The 23,924-nt window shown below is 37.4% G+C and overlaps 2 protein-coding genes across 2 annotated transcripts in view; one reads left to right on the top strand and one right to left on the bottom strand.

The window, feature by feature from the left end:
* Positions 1-22,860, bottom strand: part of LOC139141710 (transmembrane protein 117-like) — a 36,013-nt gene extending 13,153 nt beyond the window's left edge. Inside the window, exon 1 of the mRNA XM_070711321.1 lies at positions 22,698-22,860. The gene's annotated coding sequence lies outside the window, so the exon portion shown is untranslated. The remainder of the gene's footprint in view (positions 1-22,697) is intronic.
* On the top strand, positions 1,740-21,320 carry LOC139141689 (transmembrane 7 superfamily member 3-like). The gene is made up of 10 exons (XM_070711278.1): positions 1,740-1,941; positions 3,923-4,231; positions 7,141-7,427; positions 8,194-8,371; positions 14,461-14,547; positions 16,638-16,718; positions 17,184-17,336; positions 17,663-17,760; positions 18,579-18,741; positions 19,318-21,320. Exons 1-10 carry the CDS (start codon positions 1,872-1,874, stop codon positions 19,533-19,535), a joined length of 1,644 nt encoding a protein of 547 aa, XP_070567379.1. The 5' UTR covers positions 1,740-1,871; the 3' UTR covers positions 19,536-21,320.
* Positions 22,861-23,924: the final 1,064 nt, after the last annotated feature.

Raw genomic sequence — 23,924 nt, 5'->3', positions numbered from 1 at the left:
GACTTGGCAAATGGAGGCGTAAGCTAAGGAGACGAAATTTCTTCGATTAGATCACCCCCACCCCCACCCCCCCCCATCCTCGTTTCACAAAAGGAAAGGGGGTTTCAAAGTGTGAAGTATCGATGTCATACGGAGTATATACGTAATTCGGATACAGCTCAGTCGACAAGACTTACATAGACCATGCAAAGAGTCCTGAGTTTATTATGTAGTGGAACTATTAATACATTTCTAAACGAGTCCTCTTTTAGACCTGGTTAAGATTATATATGATATCGGCCTAAAACTTATTACATATACATAACTTTGGCGTTCCTGATTCTGCATTCATTGCCTTATTACCTTTGCCGTCACACTTTGTGAATATAGAAATAACGGGCGACGCGCTGACCAAGGGCGAGAGGAAAGCCAAAAATTAACGGGCGAGGCTTGCCGAGCCCGTTAATTTGGCTTTCCTCGAGCCCGCGCCCACAAATAAACGTTAATGGTCAGAGCGGAGTCTGTTATTTCCATTATATTATCAGCGAACCCGAGAAAACCGTCAAAATTTGCGAAAATTTCCGGAGCGAACGACAACTGGGCCCCAGAAACTGAGCAATACGCGACGCACTGTCACGCGCGCTGTAAAAATTGGCAAATCCGGAGATGTTTTCAGAAAAAAGTATCTCAACTTGACCTACAAAGGCTCCATTTTATTTTGTGATTGATTATGATTTACGTTTGAGCTGTAAAGTTACGATACTTTGAGTTGTTAATCTTATTATTCATATTCACGAGCATGTAAACAAACCATTACTGTGTATTTGTGGTCAGTCACGTGGTTCAGCTCGACCAATCGAAATGCGACGGGCAGGACATGGTATATAATGACAATTTTTCAACCATGTCAACGCATCTGAGGTTTTAACGACGATTTTAGTTGGAGTCATGTCTCCGTTAACATTTGCTGCTACACCGCTGTTATCTGTTCTTGATTCCGGACATATTATCAGCTAAACACTGACAGTTTCGTATTTCTACATAAACTGTTGAAGGGTAACTACAATGGCATGTTCTTTGCTAAATTCGTCTTCGGTCTTAAGCAGTTTGCAGATGTTCTTTGATTCCGGAGATATATTAGCTAACAAGTATTTTTCGCGTTCTACATAAACTCAGTGTGACTAAAATGGCATGCAAACATGACAGTGGATGAAGCCAATTAGCTACTTGGTAATCAGAAATTGTTATGTTTGTGCGTACTTGTTATTAAGCAGAAAAATAATCATCTTTGGTCTTTGCAGATGTAGAATGCACATCGGGGAAATATATTCGGACTCAGACTCAGGCTTTTACAATTCTTTTTCTGATCTACCACTTGTTTGGGCTCATTTTAAAGCTCTCAGTGTCAAACAATTCATCTTCTTAATTTTTCAAAAATAGAAAATTCCTTTCTACCACATGTTTACAGGGACGGAGGCCATTTTGGATACCTAATATCAGTAAATTTTGAGTAATTTGTTTCTGTAATACCGAATGTTGCAACGGTGGCCCCCGATTTTTATGATATTGTTGATTTTGAAAGAGAATGGTTGAAAGATTCTCTGAGGAGAGTTTGAGTAAAAGTTTAAGTTTTAGATTTTCGAGGCCCATACTACCTTAAAACATCTGGTTACGAAGTCCCTCCCCTCCCCCAGCTCCCTCCCCTCCCAAAGAATTTCGCGTTCCACACTCTACGATGGTCCTTCAATCCATGCTAGGGAGTCCCTTGGCCTGATAAACCGGAAGTAAACATATCACATGAAGGCTTTACAGGAGTCAGGTGACGCTTCGTAGTTATCGGACATGAAAAGGCGGAATTCCGTTAAGAAATAGCTCACTTTGACTGGGAAACGATGACACGATTGTACTTTAAAGTGACCTTTATCGTGTGCCTTGCACAGGTCTTAGCGGGAACTACAAACGGTAAGCCAGAATATGACGCACATTCTTCTTGTTGTGTACTCTCAGAGGTCCCTCGAGCTCGAAGATGGCATGCCTGGCCGTGTCGACTAGTCTCAAGGCCTTGAGACCATATAGCGTGAGTTCCTGGTAGCAAGGAACGCTATACCACAGCACTGTACAGACTTCCTAAATTAGTAAATAGCTCTTGCTATGAAAGAATATGCCCAGACGTCTTCAGTTATTCCTGTGTTTGGTAATACTCCAGTATATGAATGATGTACTTTCTCCGGGTCAAGCACAGGGAACAGATGAAAGGACCCTGGGGTGGGGAGGGTTTTTTTTGGTGCAACTGTTTACCTTATTTGATTTTATTAATTTTGACTGTGATATTTCAAATAAAGAGTTCAACTCCACACCGTCTGACTGCTTTATATATTACCGACAAGTCCTTATCTCCTCTCCAACTTGTGTATACACCACTGTAATTGCTCCGAAAACATTGCCAACTTGCTAATCCGCTGTCCGTATCAGCGGATTAAGTGATTGAGTCAACACCACAGCCGTGGCTGTGGTGTTGACTCAATCACTTAATCCGCTGATACGGACAGCAGATTAGCAAGTTGGCAATGTTTTCGGAGCAATTACAGTGGTGTATACACAAGTTGGAGAGGAGATAAGGACTTGTCGGTAATATATAAAGCAGTCAGACGGTGTGGAGTTGAACTCTTTATTTGAAATATCACAGTCAAAATTAATAAAATCAAATAAGGTAAACCGTTGCACAAAAAACCCTCCCTCCCCATCCCAGGGGACTGATTTCTTTCCCCTATGGGTCAAGTGTCACTGAGTCACGAAGAGAGGGACCATGCTCGAGTGGAGGCTTTGATATTTTTAGTACAATTTCACGAATTCAGACAGCAGGTGACAGAGGCTGTGACGCCAATGTTATAGAGACCATTCAAACTACACACAAGCGAAATAAACATTCATTTTACTCATATTCACACTGTGGTTTATCACTCCATTCACGATTCTAAGGCTAAAAAATAAAATTCACATACCTCCGTTCTACAATCAAATGTAGCTGCATGGGATGGGGGAAAAGCGATATTTCAAAATTTCCTTCCTCGCAATAGTTACCTATTTAAAGTTCAGTTTTTTTTAGACAGACTTACCCAAGGTCTGCAAATTTATGTCAGTTGCAACCAGTAACAATTACAATATTATGCATTTTCAGACATTTTACTATTAAATGTATTTCTTTCTAACTATTCTTTGCATTTACATTCTTCATTTTTGCAAAAAAAAGCAAGTCATACTACTACCTAAGATTCTAATCACAAATTTACGTGAGACAAGTATTAAACAAGAGATCTTGTGAGGGGGTTTGCCAAAATGAAGTGTACAAACATTGAAAACATCAAATGCAAATTCAGAAAAAAATACTATGCTTGCCATGCAAAAAAGTCTGGAAAAAAATTGTCAAATTTTGTAATAAAAAATATGGCATGACTGTATCCTGACAATTACATTCTAAGCTATAAGGGCTGGTTCTAACATAACACAACACCATGCTTGCCACCTTGCTTTAGTTTCAATCTTACCAACCTCTTATAGTTAGTATGCAACTGTTGACTTAACAGATCTTGAATTCACCTTCCCCTAATGGTGAGATATATACTGTGTTCTAAACTTGGATTCAGATTTTCAAATTGTTATTCTTGAACCCTTCCCACAGTGCCCCAGAGTTTCTTCATGTATCATTTCCAATTCAGTTGGTTCCATGACAAGGAAGTACATTAACATTTTCTGTTTATCTGACAAGTTTGGATGACAACAAGAAATGTCCATGTGGTCTAAATATTGAAGGAGCAAACCTTTAAGTACCAATCACAAAACCATGTTACACAGTCTCAGTAAATCAAGTATAGTTGTCAATTGTATAAAGTATGCAATGATACTAATAAACCAAAGTGGATTATTTCCATTTACTTGTTTACAGATGTCGTGATGATGAAAGCAGGTCAAACCATGGAGGTTAAACTAGCAGCCAATAGTAACTATCAGTTCATTCTGGGTAACATAACAGACGGCAGGGACATTGTGGCCGTTTTCCAAATCCATACGCAGTATCAGAACATATCAGCATCACTGACTGCACTACCAACTACAGACACTGCAATGAATGCGTCGGATATTGGTTTGATCACAGAGTTGGACTACTTACAGATTGTAGCTTTTTGGCTTGTAAATTCAACACACAACAACACAGTGTCGGCGCAAGCAACTGCCTTGCTTTATAAAGACAATGGTGAGTTTGTTTCTCAGTGTCAGTACGTACAGTAGTTTGTGATGCAGCATATCTAGTGTTTAGTTTGTAAATTCAAAACGCAACAACTCTGTATCAGCACAATTACATTTGTACAAATAATACATGTATTATACACTTAATTGCTTGATTGCCAGATAGCTGTTACTTTCGATGTATTTTCAAGTATTTCAATTCCATTCATAAAATCTAATATGATGTTTTACTTCCTCAATCATGAAGGAAGGAATACCTAATATTCGACTTGTCAACACAGCTTGCATGTGTATGCAAGTGAATTGGAATCCAGACCAGAATCTATTAGTCAACAATAATATTGCACAGTACCTACCATTTTGTTTGCAGGCCAACAGTTTGTATTGCAACATACTGGTACCTGGGACGAGTCTTGAAAGGAAAATGAGATATTGTACTTGTTTCATTAATCAGAAGTATTGAAAATATTGTCAGATGTTATACCGGTAGCTATTATCCCTTTGAACGTTAACATTTGGCTGTCACTGAATTCAGAATCAACATGAATATTTAGGAAAAAATCAACAGCCTTGAAAGTTTTAAAGTACCGTACGTACTAACAAAGTGTACTGGTATGCTTCAGTTGTTCTTGGTTCTACCATGGTGTCTTGGATAATACATTCCACCATGAATATAAGTCACAGTGGTTTGTAGATATTAGACAGGTTTGGCTACACGTTTTACATGAACGTGAACGCGTAGAATTCATGTTGGCGTTGGCGTACATGTTCATGTTCAAAAATCCGTTTGGCTGCGCGCAAGAAATGATTCGGCTTGGCTTGGGTCCGCGTAGTCTGTTTCCGTATCTCAGGGATAGCTCAATGGTTATCCGGTATGCCACAAATCGACGAAGAAATTTCACATAAAAATGACGAAAATACATAAACATCTTTGAGGATGTCAATATCATATATATTCAACTAACAATGTGCATGAATGATTCACAGTTTATATCATGTTTTGATACCTAAAGATGAGAATAAATTTACACGTTTACAAATTACATGAAAACAGCACTCTCCACGTAAATACGCAACGCCGGCTCCGTGTACGTGAAGAATGAACGCACAAGTCGATGACATCATCGCAGAAATTCATGACGTTACACGTTCACGTTCACGTAAAACGTGTAGGCAAACCTGTCTATTGTAATATGAATATCTTTGAACCCCTGGATGAGCCCAGATGACCTTTGACATCATGCAGGGATAAACCCCCAAATAGGATGCTCAGGGTCAAAACCACCATCTAAGGAGGTTCAGAAATCTTAATGTAACTCGCAAGATTGTAAAAGTGATGTTACTATACAACACTTGGAAAGTCTTGCTTGTTGCAGAATTGGTATTGTAAGGTAGTATTCACCTAGGGGGGCAGATATTGGTACTGTAAGGTAGTATTCACCTAGGGGGGCAGATATTGGTACTGTAAGGTAGTATTCACCTGGGGGGCAGATATTGGTACTGTAGGTAGTATTCACCTGGGGGGCAGATATTGGTACTGTAAGGTAGTATTCACCTGGGGGGCAGATATTGGTACTGTAAGGTAGTATTCACCTAGGGGGGCAGATATTGGTACTGTAAGGTAGTATTCACCTGGGGGGCAGATATTGGTACTGTAAGGTAGTATTCACCTGGGGGGCAGATATTGGTACTGTAAGGTAGTATTCACCTGGGGGGGCAGATATTGGTACTGTAAGGTAGTATTCACCTGGGGGGCAGATATTGGTACTGTAAGGTAGTATTCACCTGGGGGGCAGATATTGGTACTGTAAGGTAGTATTCACCTGGGGGGCAGATATTGGTACTGTAAGGTAGTATTCACCTGGGGGGCAGATATGGTACTGTAAGGTAGTATTCACCTGGGGGGCAGATATTGGTACTGTAAGGTAGTATTCACCTGGGGGGCAGATATTGGTACTGTAAGGTAGTATTCACCTGGGGGGCAGATATTGGTACTGTAAGGTAGTATTCACCTGGGGGGCAGATATTGGTACTGTAAGGTAGTATTCACCTGGGGGGCAGATATTGGTACTGTAAGGTAGTATTCACTGGGGGGCAGATATTGGTACTGTAAGGTAGTATTCACCTGGAGGGCAGATATTGGTACTGTAAGGTAGTATTCACCTGGGGGGCAGATATTGGTACTGTAAGGTAGTATTCACCTAGGGGGGCAGATATTGGTACTGTAAGGTAGTATTCACCTAGGGGGGCAGATATTGGTACTGTAAGGTAGTATTCACCTAGGGGGGCAGATATTGGTACTGTAAGGTAGTATTCACCTAGGGGGGCAGATATTGGTACTGTAAGGTAGTATTCACCTAGGGGGGCAGATATTGGTACTGTAAGGTAGTATTCACCTAGGAGGGCAGATATTGGTACTGTAAGGTAGTATTCACCTAGGGGGGCAGATATTCAGACTCTCCAACTTTTACAATTCTTTTCTGATCTACCCCTCCTGGGTGCTCAATTTAAAGCTCTTTGTGTGAGAAAAATTTTCACCATCTTAAGTTTTTCAAAAACATAAAGGTTTATTTTTCTTTATAGAGTTAACACAGGGATGGTGGCCATTTTGAATTTCAAATAATATCAGTAAATCTTGGGTAATTTATTTCTCTAGTTCCAAAATTTGCATGTTGACCCTAAATTTTCACTCTTGATTTGAAAGACAATGGTAGAAATATTTTCCAGGGGAAAGTTTGAGCAAAAGTGTCGCTTTGAGTACCCAGCTCTGCGTGAAAGGAACACAACAGGAATGAGTGTATATGCTATGTTGCTGTCAGTGTGTTTGCTAATTAGTTACAATTATGTAAATGGGAGTGTATAGATTTGGTATTTCCTTCTTTCAGTTTTAATGTTCTTCAAATCTTTCTGCTTCAGATCCAATCCCTGGTGCCTGTAATTTTGAATTTAATCTTATCAATGACGCCAACATCCATCTACATTACAATATCTACGAAACCTTTATCCAGTTTCAACCTGCAAATATTGGATGGACTCGAAGAGCGGCGCAGAGCACATGTGACTCGTCGTTGTCACCAAGGTTACGGTTGGTCTATGAAATCTACTTGTACTTTCTCCCTGAGCACAATTTGGAGGAATCTCGTCTGTTTCATGGTCTGCAGAAAATGACAACGGTTGATGAAATAGAGAAACATGGAACAAGTGTAAGTAATCAAATGTAGCATACCGGTACATGTACCATACATGTACGTAAAAAAAGCTTTATGCAGTGTGTGTGCCTTGCATCCAGGATGTTATCTCCTACGCAATTACCAACCAGACATTTCCATTAGCTATGACGGTAAGTGTCTTACGTAAATGGGGAAAGAATAACCATCTTAGAATGTCATTTAGCCAATCATAAGCCCTCATATGTTATGGAGAGTGTTATTCTTCTTGACAATCATCACCTGGACAAAATGTAGCTTTGGCCTTGGCCTTGGGACTAGGGTGTGGAATAAGGTTAGTGTAAGTATCCTGTAGGTAACTGTGCTAAAACTCATTGCAATAGTGTCCAGTGTCAATGTGTGTGTGTGTGTCTGTGTATCTGCCCAGTTCATACACAAATATGAAAACCACATGGCATTTGTCTCTTTAAATTTAAAGTATTTTATATCAAGGCAATTTACAATTTACTGGTATTAACAGATCATGCTAAAACTACACAAGTAATCTTGATTTTGTTTTACACTTTGATATTGATGGTGTTGATATCTTTTAGATACAAAGATTCACAGATGAATCCGTGAATCACAATGTCACCTTCTTTACACAAAATTCATTCCATCAAATGTAATCACACAGTGTATTGATACTATGAGCTGTTCTTTTCAAGTTGGCAACTCTGTCACCTACATTTCCATCTGTGTTCATTTCTCATTGGAATTCAACCGCCGTAATTAAACCTTCGTATTTGTGTGTGCATTTCAGATTGCCACTCTGGACAGTCACAGCCTGACATCATTCACCGTGTCATCATTTCATGGACAAGGTGTCATCTACAACGTCATAGTCAGAGATCCTTATGAAGGAACCAGTGCTGCCTACATTCCAGCGTCTTCATATGCATGTAACTTCACGGATAAAGTGGACGGATGCCATTCATCCAGTGAGTTTAGAACTCTCATCTCAAACTTGGCATGTTTTGAAATTTCAAAGCTACTATGAAATATTACAGTGTCACCAAAGTACTGACAAATAAACAACATATATCAAAAAGGAAGAATAAGAATGCTATTGGTAAATCTGTTTTGGTTCATCAAAGTTTGTGGATTCAATCCTGGTGAAAATATCAACGTTACAATAAAGATTATTATCTTTAGGCGCTTTCATGTACAGCTGTGCTTTTGCCCCCCCCCCCCCAAGTTCACATCAACCATTGAAAAACACTAGGATATGGCCAAACCACAGTGGCAAGAGGGTGACAAAGAGAATCTAAATATTGGCAAGTAGCTACAATCACGATGCAGCGGGAAGTGTTGGCTGTATCACAGGTTATGTGAGAGTCACTCAGTCAGCATGCCAATGAACTTGACTGCATCAATTGTCCCATTTTCTCTGGGAAGTCTGTGGTCATTTCTGAACACATCGCCTCTTTTCCCAGTGTAGAGTTCAACTTTGACACAGATCATAGTACGATAGGTCTGTGTCAAAGTTTGTGTGTTGACAGGGGTATTAGACGTGTGTGTCTGAAACCTGTCACCCTTATATACATGTAAGTGTGTATACCAGTAGGTCTGCCCATCCAAATGAAATATACAGACTATATCAAAGGTAGTTTGAGAAGGGTACAGCTAAACCTGTCACCCTTGTAATATATACATGTAAGTGTGTATACCAGTAGGTCTGCCCATCCAAATGAAATATACAGACTATATCAAAGGTAGTTTGAGAAGGGTACAGCTAACTCAAATCAATCTAATTATTTATTGACTCTTTCTTTCTTTCCTTCTTTATGAATAATATTGTGGAGTACATTTTACATTTTAAAGTGGGTATTTAAAAAAGAAAAAAGTGTGTTTGGCAACAAAAAGACAAAAGTAAAGACAGGTTTTTTTTGCTGAGGTTGGGGAGCATTTGTAAATGTTTTGGTAACTCCATCAGGGTACTATGTGCCTTGAAAGTAAAAGACTTAAACTTTTGCTCAAACTTTCCTTAAGGAAGCATTCTACCATTCTCTTACCAAATCAACAATAAAAATCAGGGATCGCCATGCAAAATTTGGAACTGAAGCAACAAATTACTCATCATTTTGCAATATTTAAAATTCCAAATGGCCGCCATCCTTGTGTTAAATCTATGGGGTTAAAAAATTTCATTTTCGAAAAACTAATACGAAAGTTTTACTTCCTCCAAGAGCTTTAAAATGAGCCCTATTAAGTGGTAGATCAGAAAAGAATTGTAGAAATTTGAGGGTCTGAATATCTGTCCTTGAGGCGCATTCTAAGTTAACATTTCTGCTATTCACTAATCTGATTAAATTGATACAATAAACTTTTACTATGGAGAGTGGATCAATTACATCTCCTAGTGATCCTTTTGTTTTGGATCTTATTTCCTCTATTAGACATGTTTAGCACATCAGAAACAGGAATTTCCAAATAATATGTTTTAGTCATTTTGAATCCCCAGTGATAAATATTACATTTTCTTCATGTCTGTGTCTGGAGGCATAGTGTTTTTGTTATGAATTTTTCATGTCAAGAGGTATTACTCTGACATGCCTAGCTGATTTGATTCTTTGAAACCATAGCACAAAGGAAATACACTATGGCTTACATATGCACAAAAAAATCATGAAACAAGCCCATATGGTGGGGAAATTCTCAGACTTTGATACAAGCCCATATGGTGGGGAAATTCTCAGACTTTGATACAAGCCCATATGGTGGGGAAATTCTCAGACTTTGATACAAGCCCATATGGTGGGGAAATTCTCAGAGTTTGATACAAGCCCATATGGTGGGGAAATTCTCAGAGTTTGATACAAGCCCATATGGTGGGGAAATTCTCAGACTTTGATTCAAGCCCATATGGTAGGGAAATTCTCAGAGTTTGAAACAAGCCCATATGGTGGGGAAATTCTCAGAGTGATAAAAGCCCATATGGTGGGGAAATTCTCAGAGTTTGATACAAGCCCATATGGTGGGGAAATTCTCAGAGTTTGATAAAAGCCCATATGGTGGGGAAATTCTCAGACATTGATTCAAGCCCATATGATGGGGAAATTCTCAGAGTTTGATACAAGCCCATATGGTGGGGAAATTCTCAGAGTTTGATACAAGCCCATATGGTGGGGAAATTCTCAGAGTTTGATTCAAGCCCATATGGTAGGGAAATTCTCAGAGTTTGATACAAGCCCATATGGTGGGGAAATTCTCAGAGTGATAAAAGCCCATATGGTGGGGAAATTCTCAGAGTTTGATACAAGCCCATATGATGGGGAAATTATCAGAGTTTGATAAAAGCCCATATGGTAGGGAAATTCTCAGAGTTTGATACAAGCCCATATGATAGGGAAATTCTCAGACATTGATACAAGCCCATATGGTGGGGAAATTCTCAGAGTTTGATACAAGCCCATATGGTAGGGAAATTCTCAGACATTGATACAAACCCATATGGTGGGGAAATTCTCAGACTTTGATACAAGCCCATATGGTGGGGAAATTCTCAGAGTTTGATTCAAGCCCATATGGTGGGGAAATTCTCAGACTTTGATTCAAGCCCATATGGTGGGGAAATTCTCAGAGTTTGATAAAAGCCCATATGGTGGGGAAATTCTCAGAGTTTGATACAAGCCCATATGGTAGGGAAATTCTCAGACTTTGATACAAGCCCATATGGTGGGGAAATTCTCAGAGTTTGATTCAAGCCCATATGGTAGGGAAATTCTCAGAGTTTGAAACAAGCCCATATGGTGGGGAAATTCTCAGAGTTGATACAAGCCCATATGGTAGGGAAATTCTCAGACTTTGATACAAGCCCATATGGTGGGGAATTCTCAGACTTTGATTCAAGCCCATATGATGGGAAATTCTCAGAGTTTGATACAAGCCCATATGGTGGGGAAATTCTCAGAGTTGATACAAGCCCATATGGTGGGGAAATTCTCAGAGTTTGATTCAAGCCCATATGGTAGGGAAATTCTCAGAGTTTGAAACAAGCCCATATGGTGGGGAAATTCTCAGAGTGATAAAAGCCCATATGGTGGGGAAATTCTCAGAGTTTGATACAAGCCCATATGGTGGGGAAATTCTCAGAGTTTGATAAAAGCCCATATGGTGGGGAAATTCTCAGACATTGATTCAAGCCCATATGATGGGGAAATTCTCAGAGTTTGATACAAGCCCATATGGTGGGGAAATTCTCAGAGTTTGATACAAGCCCATATGGTGGGGAAATTCTCAGAGTTTGATTCAAGCCCATATGGTAGGGAAATTCTCAGAGTTTGAAACAAGCCCATATGGTGGGGAAATTCTCAGAGTGATAAAAGCCCATATGGTGGGGAAATTCTCAGAGTTTGATACAAGCCCATATGATGGGGAAATTATCAGAGTTTGATAAAAGCCCATATGGTAGGGAAATTCTCAGAGTTTGATACAAGCCCATATGATAGGGAAATTCTCAGACATTGATACAAGCCCATATGGTGGGGAAATTCTCAGAGTTTGATACAAGCCCATATGGTAGGGAAATTCTCAGACATTGATACAAACCCATATGGTGGGGAAATTCTCAGACTTTGATACAAGCCCATATGGTGGGGAAATTCTCAGAGTTTGATTCAAGCCCATATGGTGGGGAAATTCTCAGACTTTGATTCAAGCCCATATGGTGGGGAAATTCTCAGAGTTTGATAAAAGCCCATATGGTGGGGAAATTCTCAGAGTTTGATACAAGCCCATATGATAGGGAAATTCTCAGACATTGATACAAGCCCATATGGTGGGGAAATTCTCAGACTTTGATTCAAGCCCATATGGTGGGGAAATTCTCAGAGTTTGATTCAAGCCCATATGGTGGGGAAATTCTCAGAGTTTGATACAAGCCCATATGGTGGGGAAATTCTCAGAGTTTGATAAAAGCCCATATGGTGGGGAAATTCTCAGAGTTTGATTCAAGCCCATATGATGGGGAAATTCTCAGAGTTTGATACAAGCCCATATGGTGGGGAAATTCTCACAGTTTGATAAAAGCCCATATGGTGGGGAAATTCTCAGACTTTGATACAAGCCCATATGGTGGGGAAATTCTCAGAGTTTGATAAAAGCCCATATGGTGGGGAAATTCTCAGAGTTTGATTCAAGCCCATATGGTGGGGAAATTCTCAGACTTTGATACAAGCCCATATGGTGGGGAAATTCTCAGACTTTGATTCAAGCCCATATGGTGGGGAAATTCTCAGACTTTGATTCAAGCCCATATGGTGGGAAATTCTCAGACTTTGATTCAAGCCCATATGGTGGGGAAATTCTCAGAGTTTGATAAAAGCCCATATGGTGGGGAAATTCTCAGAGTTTGATACAAGCCCATATGGTGGGGAAATTCTCAGAGTTTGATAAAAGCCCATATGATGGGGAAATTCCCAGAGTTTGATTCAAGCCCATATGGTGGGGAAAATCTCAGAGTTTGATACAAGCCCATATGGTGGGGAAATTCTCAGAGTTTGATAAAAGCCCATATGATGGGGAAATTCCCAGAGTTTGATACAAGCCCATATGGTGGGGAAAAACTCAGAGTTTGATACAAGCCCATATGGTGGGGAAATTCTCAGAGTTTGATAAAAGCCCATATGATGGGGAAATTCCCAGAGTTTGATACAAGCCCATATGGTGGGGAAATTCTCAGACTTTGATACAAGCCCATATGGTGGGGAAATTCTCAGAGTTTGATACAAGCCCATATGGTGGGGAAAACCCAGAGTTTGATACAAGCCCATATGGTGGGGAAATTCTCAGACTTTGATACAAGCCCATATGGTGGGGAAATTCTCAGACTTTGATACAAGCCCATATGGTGGGGAAATTCTCAGACTTTGATACAAGCCCATATGGTGGGGAAATTCTCAGACTTTGATGTGATGAAACTTCCTGAATCCATACATGAATCTGAAGCTGAATCCGTTTGAGGTTATTTTTGACTTAGTGGACCAACTCTTGCTAATATTTCTTGGAGGAAACCCAAACTATGAGGGATTTGTATCCACAAGAATGCCAAATTGCAAGATGCACCCTCTACTGTGAATACACACTCCAGTATATTTGTCATTGATTAATGAGTATCACAACAATGGAGGGGGAGGGGGGGAGGTGGGCAGCCAGGCGCAGCTCAAACAGGATTAATAAGATGAAGAATTAAGGAGAATATCAGAATACACAAACAGAATAAACAACAATTACCTGGTAGTTTTTACATATTATAAGAAACATTCACTTCTCGTTGCCAAAGCTACTCATCAGAAGGGGCCTGTGGATCTCCAATACATTACTCACCCCTGTTTAACACATACCAATACTGGTATGTTATATAGCCACTATTCTGTGAAATCAACCCTTCTATAAGTATGTAACATAAACATGACTACAAAAACAACTCACTTATTTACATCTGGTCAATCAACTAACACAATTTGACTGTGTAGGGACTATGTCATCTATGATGACCTGTCTTCTGAATATATCAACACAGTAGATGTAAAAATAGTGATAGTATAGACAACAAAATATCCCTGTAGATCCCATCCAAGCGTATAATAACTCATTAGAAGTACTCCTACCAGATCTTTTCAACTGCCAATGCATTTTCATCAACTAATGGAATCGATTATTAAAATGATGAATTTCTAGAAAACTGTCATGTCATGCTGTCTATATGAGGACTGAGCTTCATATCGGCGTTTTCCTGCTAATAAATCCACGGACAACAATGTATCCAAGTAACTCCAGGAAACAAATAAATAACAAGATTTTATTTTACTAAACTGAAAAACATTCCCTAATGATGTGGTACTTTTTTGCAACCTAAATAAGTGAAGCAAATCCATGTTGTTGATTTTAAAGGAATTTTGAAGACGGTATAATTAGCCGTCTTTATTTAAAGAGTATGTACATTTCATTATGCTACATTTCAGGTTCACAACACACAGACAAAAGATTACCATGGTTACGCCTCTCTTTGTTTTGTTGCATATGCTAGATTCACCAACATCTCTTGTTGCCGTGACGATATTTGGTGTCCTTGGCCTCTTTATCTGTTTTGCTGGGCATCGTTATTTCAAAACAGGTGAGTGAGTACACACCATAGATAGCATTGTACAGTATGAGGGCAGTAGATCTCTCTCAGTAGACATTCCTATCCCAACAGAGTAACTCTTATACGGAAACTGACACAGCTTATAGCTGATAACTGATATTGTATAAACAACGGAAGATGAAATAAGATCAGAATTTTTTTTAAAAATGACAGGTATTGAAGTCAGTTTGACTATAATATGTAAATTTCACAGCCACGGTGAACGTTGATTCTACCATCTTAATTACCATCTTAACAACTCCTCTCTGCACCCAGTGATCTTATCATAATCATAAATCATTGCTTCAATATTCCCATGTGTCGTACTGTGTTGAGAAAACACTTTCTAATTTACCAAAATTTACCATATCATGATGCTGCTCTGTTGCTCAAATAAAGTAATATTGAAAGTAAATTTTTCCTCACTTGCCGCCAAAAAGTTCACAAAAATTCATAATGATATAGAAGAGGACAAGTAATCATTCAAGTTTTCAGCAATGTTATGAAATTTCCATGTCGATTTTACAAAATTCTCCATTTGCTTTCTTATTTACTTCAACATTTTTTCCTTTCAATGAATGGTCAGACATTAATACTTGCAAAAAGAATGAGATGTGAAAACAGTGTCCACTTTGTAAAGATATGTCAGCAGACTACAGTGAAATGATGTTACTAACACCAGCATTCTCCTTTCCATCGAAGTATTTCCATCGAAGTATTTGAAGCAATCCTCATGTTCAGACATCATATTATATCATATACAGATTCCATCAAAATTTTGCAGTTTATTTTCCACTCTCTCTTGCCATAGTCTTTAAAACTATTATTCTGGTAAAGTACAAAGATAGCTGTGTTTGCGCACTCATCTGCAGATGTTTGAGATGGTGTTTGCATGTTTCCATGGCAACTAAAAACACATAAAATGACCTGTTGATTAGAAAGGAACAACGCCTGACACTTTTCATTTTCTAAATGGATTAGCTGATTAGTTGCAGTGTAACAATCCAAACAATAGCGTTACACATCACTGATCTTGTCATCAATTTTTCATCACTTTCAAAAGTGCCGTCTAACATTTTTTATTCTCAGTAAATTCTTGCGTGCATCCCAAAGATAATGAAGAAAAATGCTGCCACGACTAACACAGTACTGCTATTAATAATTTAGGTGAAACATTATCTACCGTTACAGTGTTTCACACTTTAAGAATGTTTGGCAAATATTCATGTATTCATGTACAGTGTTGAACCATTCAAGATACCAGAGAGTCAGTGTTTCCTGAGTGTAATATATTATATTCACTGAAATTGTTCAAAGTTATTGCTTTGATAAACAAGGAATACAAATTTATTGATTTACAGTTAGTCCATACTAGGAAAGATTGGAATACCAGGAGTATCCGTGTGTTATGTGTATATTAATTAATATTCATGTACAGAAATGAAATGTTTTGCCAGTGGGCATGTTGCAATACGGTAACCATGTCACGTTTCCATTTTCCCAAGTAATTAATAAATTCTTAATGACTACCAGTATATCCACTGTGTCATGTTAGCTGAAAGTTCACAGTATTTTTAGATTATTGCTAAATTTATTTACCACCCAAAGTAAATCATTTTAGGTCAAAAAGATCCATTTAAGATGACAGATCACTGAGTCCAAACTAGAAAACATATGTTGTTTGATTCTTCTTCCTGTCTTTGAACAACAAATTCCCTGATAAATGCAACAGCCACATGGTCAGACATTTTCATCAAAAGTTGCATATTGCTAGCGTTGTAATTTACTAATGCTGATGCTGAATAGAAATTGCCAATAACTTTTGTTAAAGTTATTGTCTGTAACTTGTACACATATACCTAACTCTTTAATTCCAATGGGTAAAATTTCACTATTGTAATACTGTTGACGTCAGTTTTCAAATTTGTTGACATGTTGACAGCTATGGTTGCCATGTAAGGCCATTTCAGCAATACACTAATGATGTCTCTCAGCTTCTGTGGGTCGATGAACTGATCTAGCAATGCTGTGAGTTTTTTAAGAAAAACTTATTTGTAGATGACTTTCCTTTTTTCTTCCAGAACTTTTTGTGTTTGGCTTTTTGATAACTGCACTGGTATTTTTCATCATATTTGGAGCTGCCACTGAATTGACATACTTAGGTGAGTATCATGAATAACAAACAAACACACCACAGAGTAATGGGAATCAGTCTGAATTTCAATTTAACAGTCTCTGAATATTCACTCTTTGTGGGAACCATACTTTCTGTTTTGCGTAGTCTACTTTCTTCAATTTTATAAATCTCTCATTTGAAATCCTTTGACAAATCCTTTGATAAATTTACTCATTGCCATTTGCAATCAGCAGAAAGTACATCTTACAACTTGCTTGGCAGTTCATCCCAGTTTTGTAATTACTGTGTACATGCTATAAACATTTTCATGTTACTCTGATGGTTCATAACTCATAGATTTTTTCTAGCATATCAACAATACAAATGTAGTCAATTCTCTGTAGATTTGTCATACACGTTGATATTTATGGTCAACTGAATTTGAGTTTTGCTGGTATGCAGCAATGACTTGAAATAATAAAACACAATTATTTTCTGGTCTATATAATAGTTCACTTGATAGTAAGCGGTGTGTTTGGACTAGTGGGAGGCACATTGCTAGTTCTCTATTGGTGGAGATTTGGTTCTGTCGTCTGGTGTGTAGTTTTTGTTGGATTTCTTCTGGGTTATCTCATTGCGGCGACACTGTTTTTCACACCATTTGGTAAGTATGTATCCTAAAACATAGTCTTTCATTTCCTCCTTTGTATTGAATTTTCATACAACTCACCATGTATTGTGTAAGCTGTTTCATTCAGGAACAGAAAAAAGACATGAGTATTGTAGAGACATTTTTGTGTTTTATGAATAATGATTTATACCCATGTTTTTTTGGAAAGTTCATTTCACAAATTTTCAAAGAAGTATGTGTATGTCATTGTTTAAGGCATGTAAATTTACTGTATGTACAATGAGCGGTATGTGTTGTTATGGAAACAAATTTTCAATGTATATTACTAAATGAAACTTTATTATTACCTTTTCATTCAGGTGATCTGAAACCATGGCAGAATAATGTTGATTATGGTCTGTGTTTTGCATGTTTTGTCTTACTGGTGCCAGTCCTCCTGATTTACTTCACAAAACAGGTAAGTTTACAACATGTATTTAAAAAAATTGTACAGCATGTATTTTCAAAAATTTCACAACATGTGTTTACAAAAATGTCACACTGTATATAATTTACAAATATGTTATAGTGAGCAGTACACAAAGTGATACAATATATCATTGAGTGTACTGGAATTTGAAACAAAGACCATATCTGGATGCATGCATCGATCTTAGTTTACTTGAAACATTCTTTGAACATTTTGATAGGAAGTATGATAAAAATAGCTGTGACAAACACATACTGCTGTTAGTAGTAGAGACACTTTACATTGAAGGGAAAAAATAAATTTAGATGTTTAAAGCAATGTTTACATTTGGCAATGAAGAGGAGAATGTAACGTATGGTATATTGACTTTATGATGGCCATAATTGTTTTAGATTTTCACACAATCTGTAATTTATTCTGTACTTCCCAGTTTCTGTCTCAAAAACGAAAGTCCATCTTCCTGTTTTAGCTGAACATAAAGCATATGCGGTAGTATTTCAGACAAAGGATGTACCATGATGAAGTACCAGTATATCAAAACTTAGTTTAGTTTCAACATTCTTTCAAACATTTAGGTACATGTAAAACAAAATTCCTCTAACAAACACATAAGAAAAGTAGAGACACTGATTTCAGGAACAAATAGATTAGCTCTATAATGTTGAAAGCAGTGTTTGGGATTTGCAGTGGGCACTGATTTTATGACAGCTATCTTCACGTTAGGTTTTAGCTCAATGGTAAAAATGTCTGGACAATGTACAGTTTCCGCAAAAAACCAACAACGTTCATTTTTTTTCCTGTTTCAGCTGAACATTATAGCATGTGCTGTGATAGGTTCATACCTGTGTGTCATTGCCATCAGTTCATATCTGTACACAAGTCTTGCTTACATCGTACTCAATCCACTGAAAAGGATTTTACTAGAAGACTATGATCAAGCTTACACTCAAGTGCCTTTTCAGAGAAACGGTAAAATTACTTTCTATTTTGTCGGCAAACTTCTATCACAGAAATTATCATAACTTGCTGTTCTGGTGACTTTTTAAATTTATGTGAAGTCACTGTAAATTTACTTGAAATTACAACAATTGTTGGTGACTACAGTTTGTCTCAGATTAGTGTTCACTGTACAAACACCTTTTGAAAACAGACCCCCAAATATTGTATATCAATTTTACACTCACAGTGTCATACTCTGACATTAGGACAAAGGTACCACATCAGGCAAATATTCAACTAGTGCTGTAACACACCCTTTCATCACTAATAGTGTCATATTTTCGATATGTGTTCTCATATTTTGATGTAATTTGTCCAATATCTTATGAAATGGCAAAAATTTGTCGCATATTGACAATAATCAGAAGATAAATCTGGTTATCGCATGAAAGTTTCCATACTTTCATCCCTGAAGAATGAAAAGTTTTCACAATCATATCATTCTCTTGTTTCGTCAATTTTAAAATTTTGATTAACACATAGATGTCTTCAAAATAACAAACCAAATGAAGAAGACCTGATCATGTTTCATTGTTTGTTTCTCAGACTACATTTTGGTCGGTGTTTGGATAGCGATGACTCTGAGTGGACTAGTTGTGCAGTTCTACAGAGAAAGAGGACGTGGATTCCCGCCGTGTCCGTACAAAGAATTCAAAAGAAAGCGAAATGAACCAAGTGTTGAGAAGGAGATATTGGACAGGCATCTTCAGCAAAATAGTTTTGGAGAAGACGATGAACGAAGGCCATTGCTGCAGACAGCGTGATCTGTTGCCAATTTGTTGTGTACTGTTTGATATGGTCTGATGTGTCTCAGACAGTTTGACCTGATCAGTCAAAAACTGTTTGACAGATCCTTAGTGTCAAAGTGAAGAAAGTCTGGGATGATGTATTCTATGGAGGGTGATTATAACCCGTCCATCCCTATTCTTCAGTGTAAAGGCCCAACTTTACAAAAGAACTTGGCCAAACCATTGCAATGGAAATGTTAATGAAGGCAGGGAGATATCACTAAATGTGGAATTTGTCCACAAGACTGCGGTTTGTCACCAAGTGACCGAGTTAGTCTGTTGAATTACGGAAGAAAACATCTCTACTTAATACATGCAGATTTACATTACATCCATATTTTACCACAAAATGCTGGTATAATAGACGGATATTCTTTCTACTGTTTCAAATTTTTTTAATAATATTGTTTCTATGCTATAATCAATAATTTGAATGTTGTACACGATAATTTGAACAACTTGCTGATAGGACATGAAATTTGAAAGGTGTCACTTTTTTTCAAAACTCATAACTGTAGATTTTATGAACATTTTTGTAAGCATGAGAGACTACCACATTTGTAATATAATATTTTGAGTTTCTTAAACATTTCTGTGTGTTTATTTTTTCACACTATACAGTATACAAGATTAACAATGGACCTAAAAGGTTAAAAATTTCAACCTTAGCAATAATGATTAAGTTGAAATGACACAGAATAATAAAGACATTCTTGTTTTGTATAAACTGAGTACATTTGTAAAGGTTAAAATATGGCATGTAAATGTTTGATAAACACAGGAGTCAAATTTGACATTTTTGTTTCACTTGACAAGATATTCAACACACCGTTGTCATTCTTTTTTCTTGTTTTTAAATTGCCAAGCTGGGTTTAAGAGAAGATGGTTTTTTTTTGTTTTTTTCATCACTCATTTACCAGATCATACTTTGTAAAAGTGAAAGTACCAAGAAATCATTTATAATGACAATGAATTATTCAGAGATAATAGTGCAAGCTTAATACATTTTTATTTGTAATACTTAATTAGTTTTAAAATAAAGTAAATTGTAGGTTGTAAGTTATGCACAACAATACAGAGGCCAGATATTCAGTTGTTTTTTGAGGTTTCAGAATCTTTTTGCTCTTCTTGACTTTCTGATAAATCTATTTCAAATTCTAACTAGCTTACAAGCATTATGATTCGGAATGCTGGGTATATCAGTATGTTTTTTCTTTTATACACACTGAGTTTTATAAGACGTTGAGAATGAAAGACAGTGTTTCTCAAATGTAAATCTTTCTTTTTCGTAAAATATGGACACATACAGGAGAAAAGGAGAAAAAATTAATTTCATAATATTTGAGTGAGGTTCACATTTGATAAATTGAGATTATTGCTTTCAAATTATAGTTAGTTTATTCATAATTATTTCAGATATGATTTTTTGCAATGCTGTATTTTTCTGATTTTTTTGTTTTTACGTCAAAGGGATTTACTAATCCATGAATTGTCAGATGGATAATGAGCTGCCTAACTGAGTAAAGCACTTGACATTCAAAAATGGATTTTATTATGTTATGTTTTTGTGAAAGAAATAGAACAAGGCTTGTAAACATCGGTTGTGTTCTTCAAGACATACACTTTTACATGAAAATGTGCACAAGAAAAAATATGGTAGAACTAATGGGATTGGTTGAAGTTTGTTTTGGTCAATATCACTGAATGGAATAAAATACTAAGAAAAGTGACCAATACTAATAAAGTTATTGTATGATTGCATTCATAATTTCATGTCCATTGTGTTTAGCTTTAATACACACTAATTTTACCACCTTTGTCACAAGTATTGAGCAATGCCTAGTCCAGGACATGCCTGTACAAAGTGATTTTATACAGTGCTTGGCATTCTGAATTAGTTTGACAAAACAAAGGGGAAAGCCAAGCCAAGCTGGCCTCTCTAATATGCTGGTAGGTTTCAGTGTGAGCACATTTCACAGACATCCCCCCATACCAAATATGTTAGTCAAGAAGGGCAGGTACCAATGTAAGGGGGGTGGGGTGTTCATGTTTGAAATGGCAGACAGATTTGGATTGTTTTGCTACAGTGGAGCAGAGTATGCAAGTGTTTCCAACAAATCCACTGTACTGGCTACCAAGTCACATACTGACCTGCCCATTGATTCAACATGTGATGCCACTAGTGGACTATAAACTTGATGAAGTCAACACCAGACAGTAAATGAATGTCCCAGTATTGACACAGTATTAAATGTAATTTGCTAATGGTGTGCACAGTTGAGTCAAATAACAGGTGTGGTAGGCAGCCTGATAGCTTGTACAGAGAATTAGCAACTCATAAAAGGTAGATTGTCAGATTGTTTAGAGTAAATGATCTATTTTGCTGCAGAATTAGGAGAAAACAGTGAATTGGATGAAATACTGAGATCTAATTCGAAATGATAGCATTTCCATATGATCACAAAACAGAAAATGGATGGATTTGATGCAATTTGAATGTTTGTGTTTTATACCCCCTGGGTACTGTAAACTGCAGTTTCTGTAATTACCGGTAGTTTGTTAGTTTACGAAATCACGTATTGACAAACACCAAAATTCTTAGTCTCATCTTCCTCCTGCAGAATCGTTGCCACCATCAATGATGCAATGCTCTGCATGAGTTTGCTGAGTTGATAATTTAGACCAGGTCAGATGTTTCAGTGCAATTCTGTCCACAATTTGGTACTTACACAAATTATGGCTAGAGTCTTTTCACTGTCTTCTGTAGAAATTTTCTGATTTTGAGAAACTCTAGCCTGTTGTCAATATTGATGGAGCTTGCAGTAATATTCAAACCCACCACATTCAATAGAAAGAATCCATTCACATTCATACGTCATGAAAAATCACCCAAACTTCAAAGATGTCAGTTTTTTCTATTGCAATATTCTCAGGTCTTTCCTTTAGAACGATTTTATTGTAAATGCTCTTGTCATATTTAAGTTTTCTTCGATACTTCCTCATAAGATAGAAACAGCTGTTTGTTCTCTTTTGCCAAATTCTGCCAATTTTGGACAATTATTTCAAAATTTAGTTTCTGTACAAAACTCTGCGATACTTTGAAATGCAATACACAGTTCGGTCAGTAATATTACTTACCTTGATGCCCAAGCAGGAATATCATTCAAAAAGTATAACCTCTTGAACGGCAAACCTTTTCCAGGGAAATCACCTATCCTGATACTGTTCACAAGAGCTTGGAAAGTCAGCCAACAGAATGTTAACTTTGATGTGAAACAACCACCACTTTTTCCTTGCAATAACCATGGTTACATCTAAACATTAACTAGCTTGACTGTTGACACAATAATATCCAATGACAGCATGGAAATGAAAATTTAATGTGTAATAATTGACCAATAAACACAGACACAGTGTCTCTGTCTTAATATAGACAGTGTAATGCTACTGAATTTTTAATGTGTCCCTCAGGTGTGACATGTAAATTTACCAGTCGATTATCTCATTTCAAATGTCAACTCGTTGGAAATAAGTCAAGTTGTCCATAGACCACTAATTCCTCCGACATACTTCAATCATGGACCTATTATTATTGAAGCCAGCGTCATTAGTAGATTGCTCCTTTCTACTGATTAGCTGATTGACTTATTAGAGTGATGTCACGTAATCATGAGACAACCTTTCTCTCTCTCGTAGCATACAAGTCAATGAACCCAAATTATCAAACAAGTCTAAAAGTCTTGTACAAGTTCAATACCAACATTGTACAAGAGCAAGTATACCGGTAGTCTTACATTTAAGCACCTTGTACAGTGACTGAAACTTTTGATGTTTTTCACAGTTTTGTTTTGTCAACTGAATGTTCTTTTGTTCTGCTAGCCAAAGCACGATGGAACGGCCACTACTCGGCTTGTACACACAACATGCACAGTGTGTAAAGTGCATTAATAACAACACAGTCTGCCAATCTACAAACTACACCAGACAACCTGAATACTGTAGCTCTCAAGATGCTTTCTGGAGTAGAACAAGAAACGATAGTTGACATTAAAAACAATGATAATTAAAGTATCATAAAGGTTACAGCTACAGACCTTTAACCCTTTCACCACCATGGTTTTACCCAAACCCATTATTATCAATGGTGATCTTGGACCTGTCTACAGGGAATTGGGTGAACAGGTTAAGGTAGAATGGGCCTTGGCAACTTGAACAGTCAGGACTCCCAAATTTCTACAATTCTTTTCTGATCTACCACTTGTGGGGACTCTTTTAAAGCTCTTGGAGAAAGAGAAACTTTCACCATCTTAGTGTTTTGAAAATCCAAAATTTAATTTTCCCCTTTAGAGTTAACACAGGAATGGC

This window comes from Ptychodera flava, chromosome 1, assembly GCF_041260155.1.
Source record: "Ptychodera flava strain L36383 chromosome 1, AS_Pfla_20210202, whole genome shotgun sequence".
Classification (NCBI taxonomy): domain Eukaryota; kingdom Metazoa; phylum Hemichordata; class Enteropneusta; family Ptychoderidae; genus Ptychodera; species Ptychodera flava.
This window is presented reverse-complemented; position numbering and strand designations above follow the sequence as displayed.

Bases quoted from the DNA above. Each gene is read 5' to 3' on its own strand.
- LOC139141689 (XM_070711278.1), top strand. From the start codon at position 1,872: ATGACACGATTGTACTTTAAAGTGACCTTTATCGTGTGCCTTGCACAG. The intron at 4,232-7,140 runs GTGAGTTTGTTT...TTTCTGCTTCAG, and splicing joins CTTGCTTTATAAAGACAATG to ATCCAATCCCTGGTGCCTGT. The intron at 17,337-17,662 runs GTAAGTATGTAT...CTTTTCATTCAG, and splicing joins ACTGTTTTTCACACCATTTG to GTGATCTGAAACCATGGCAG.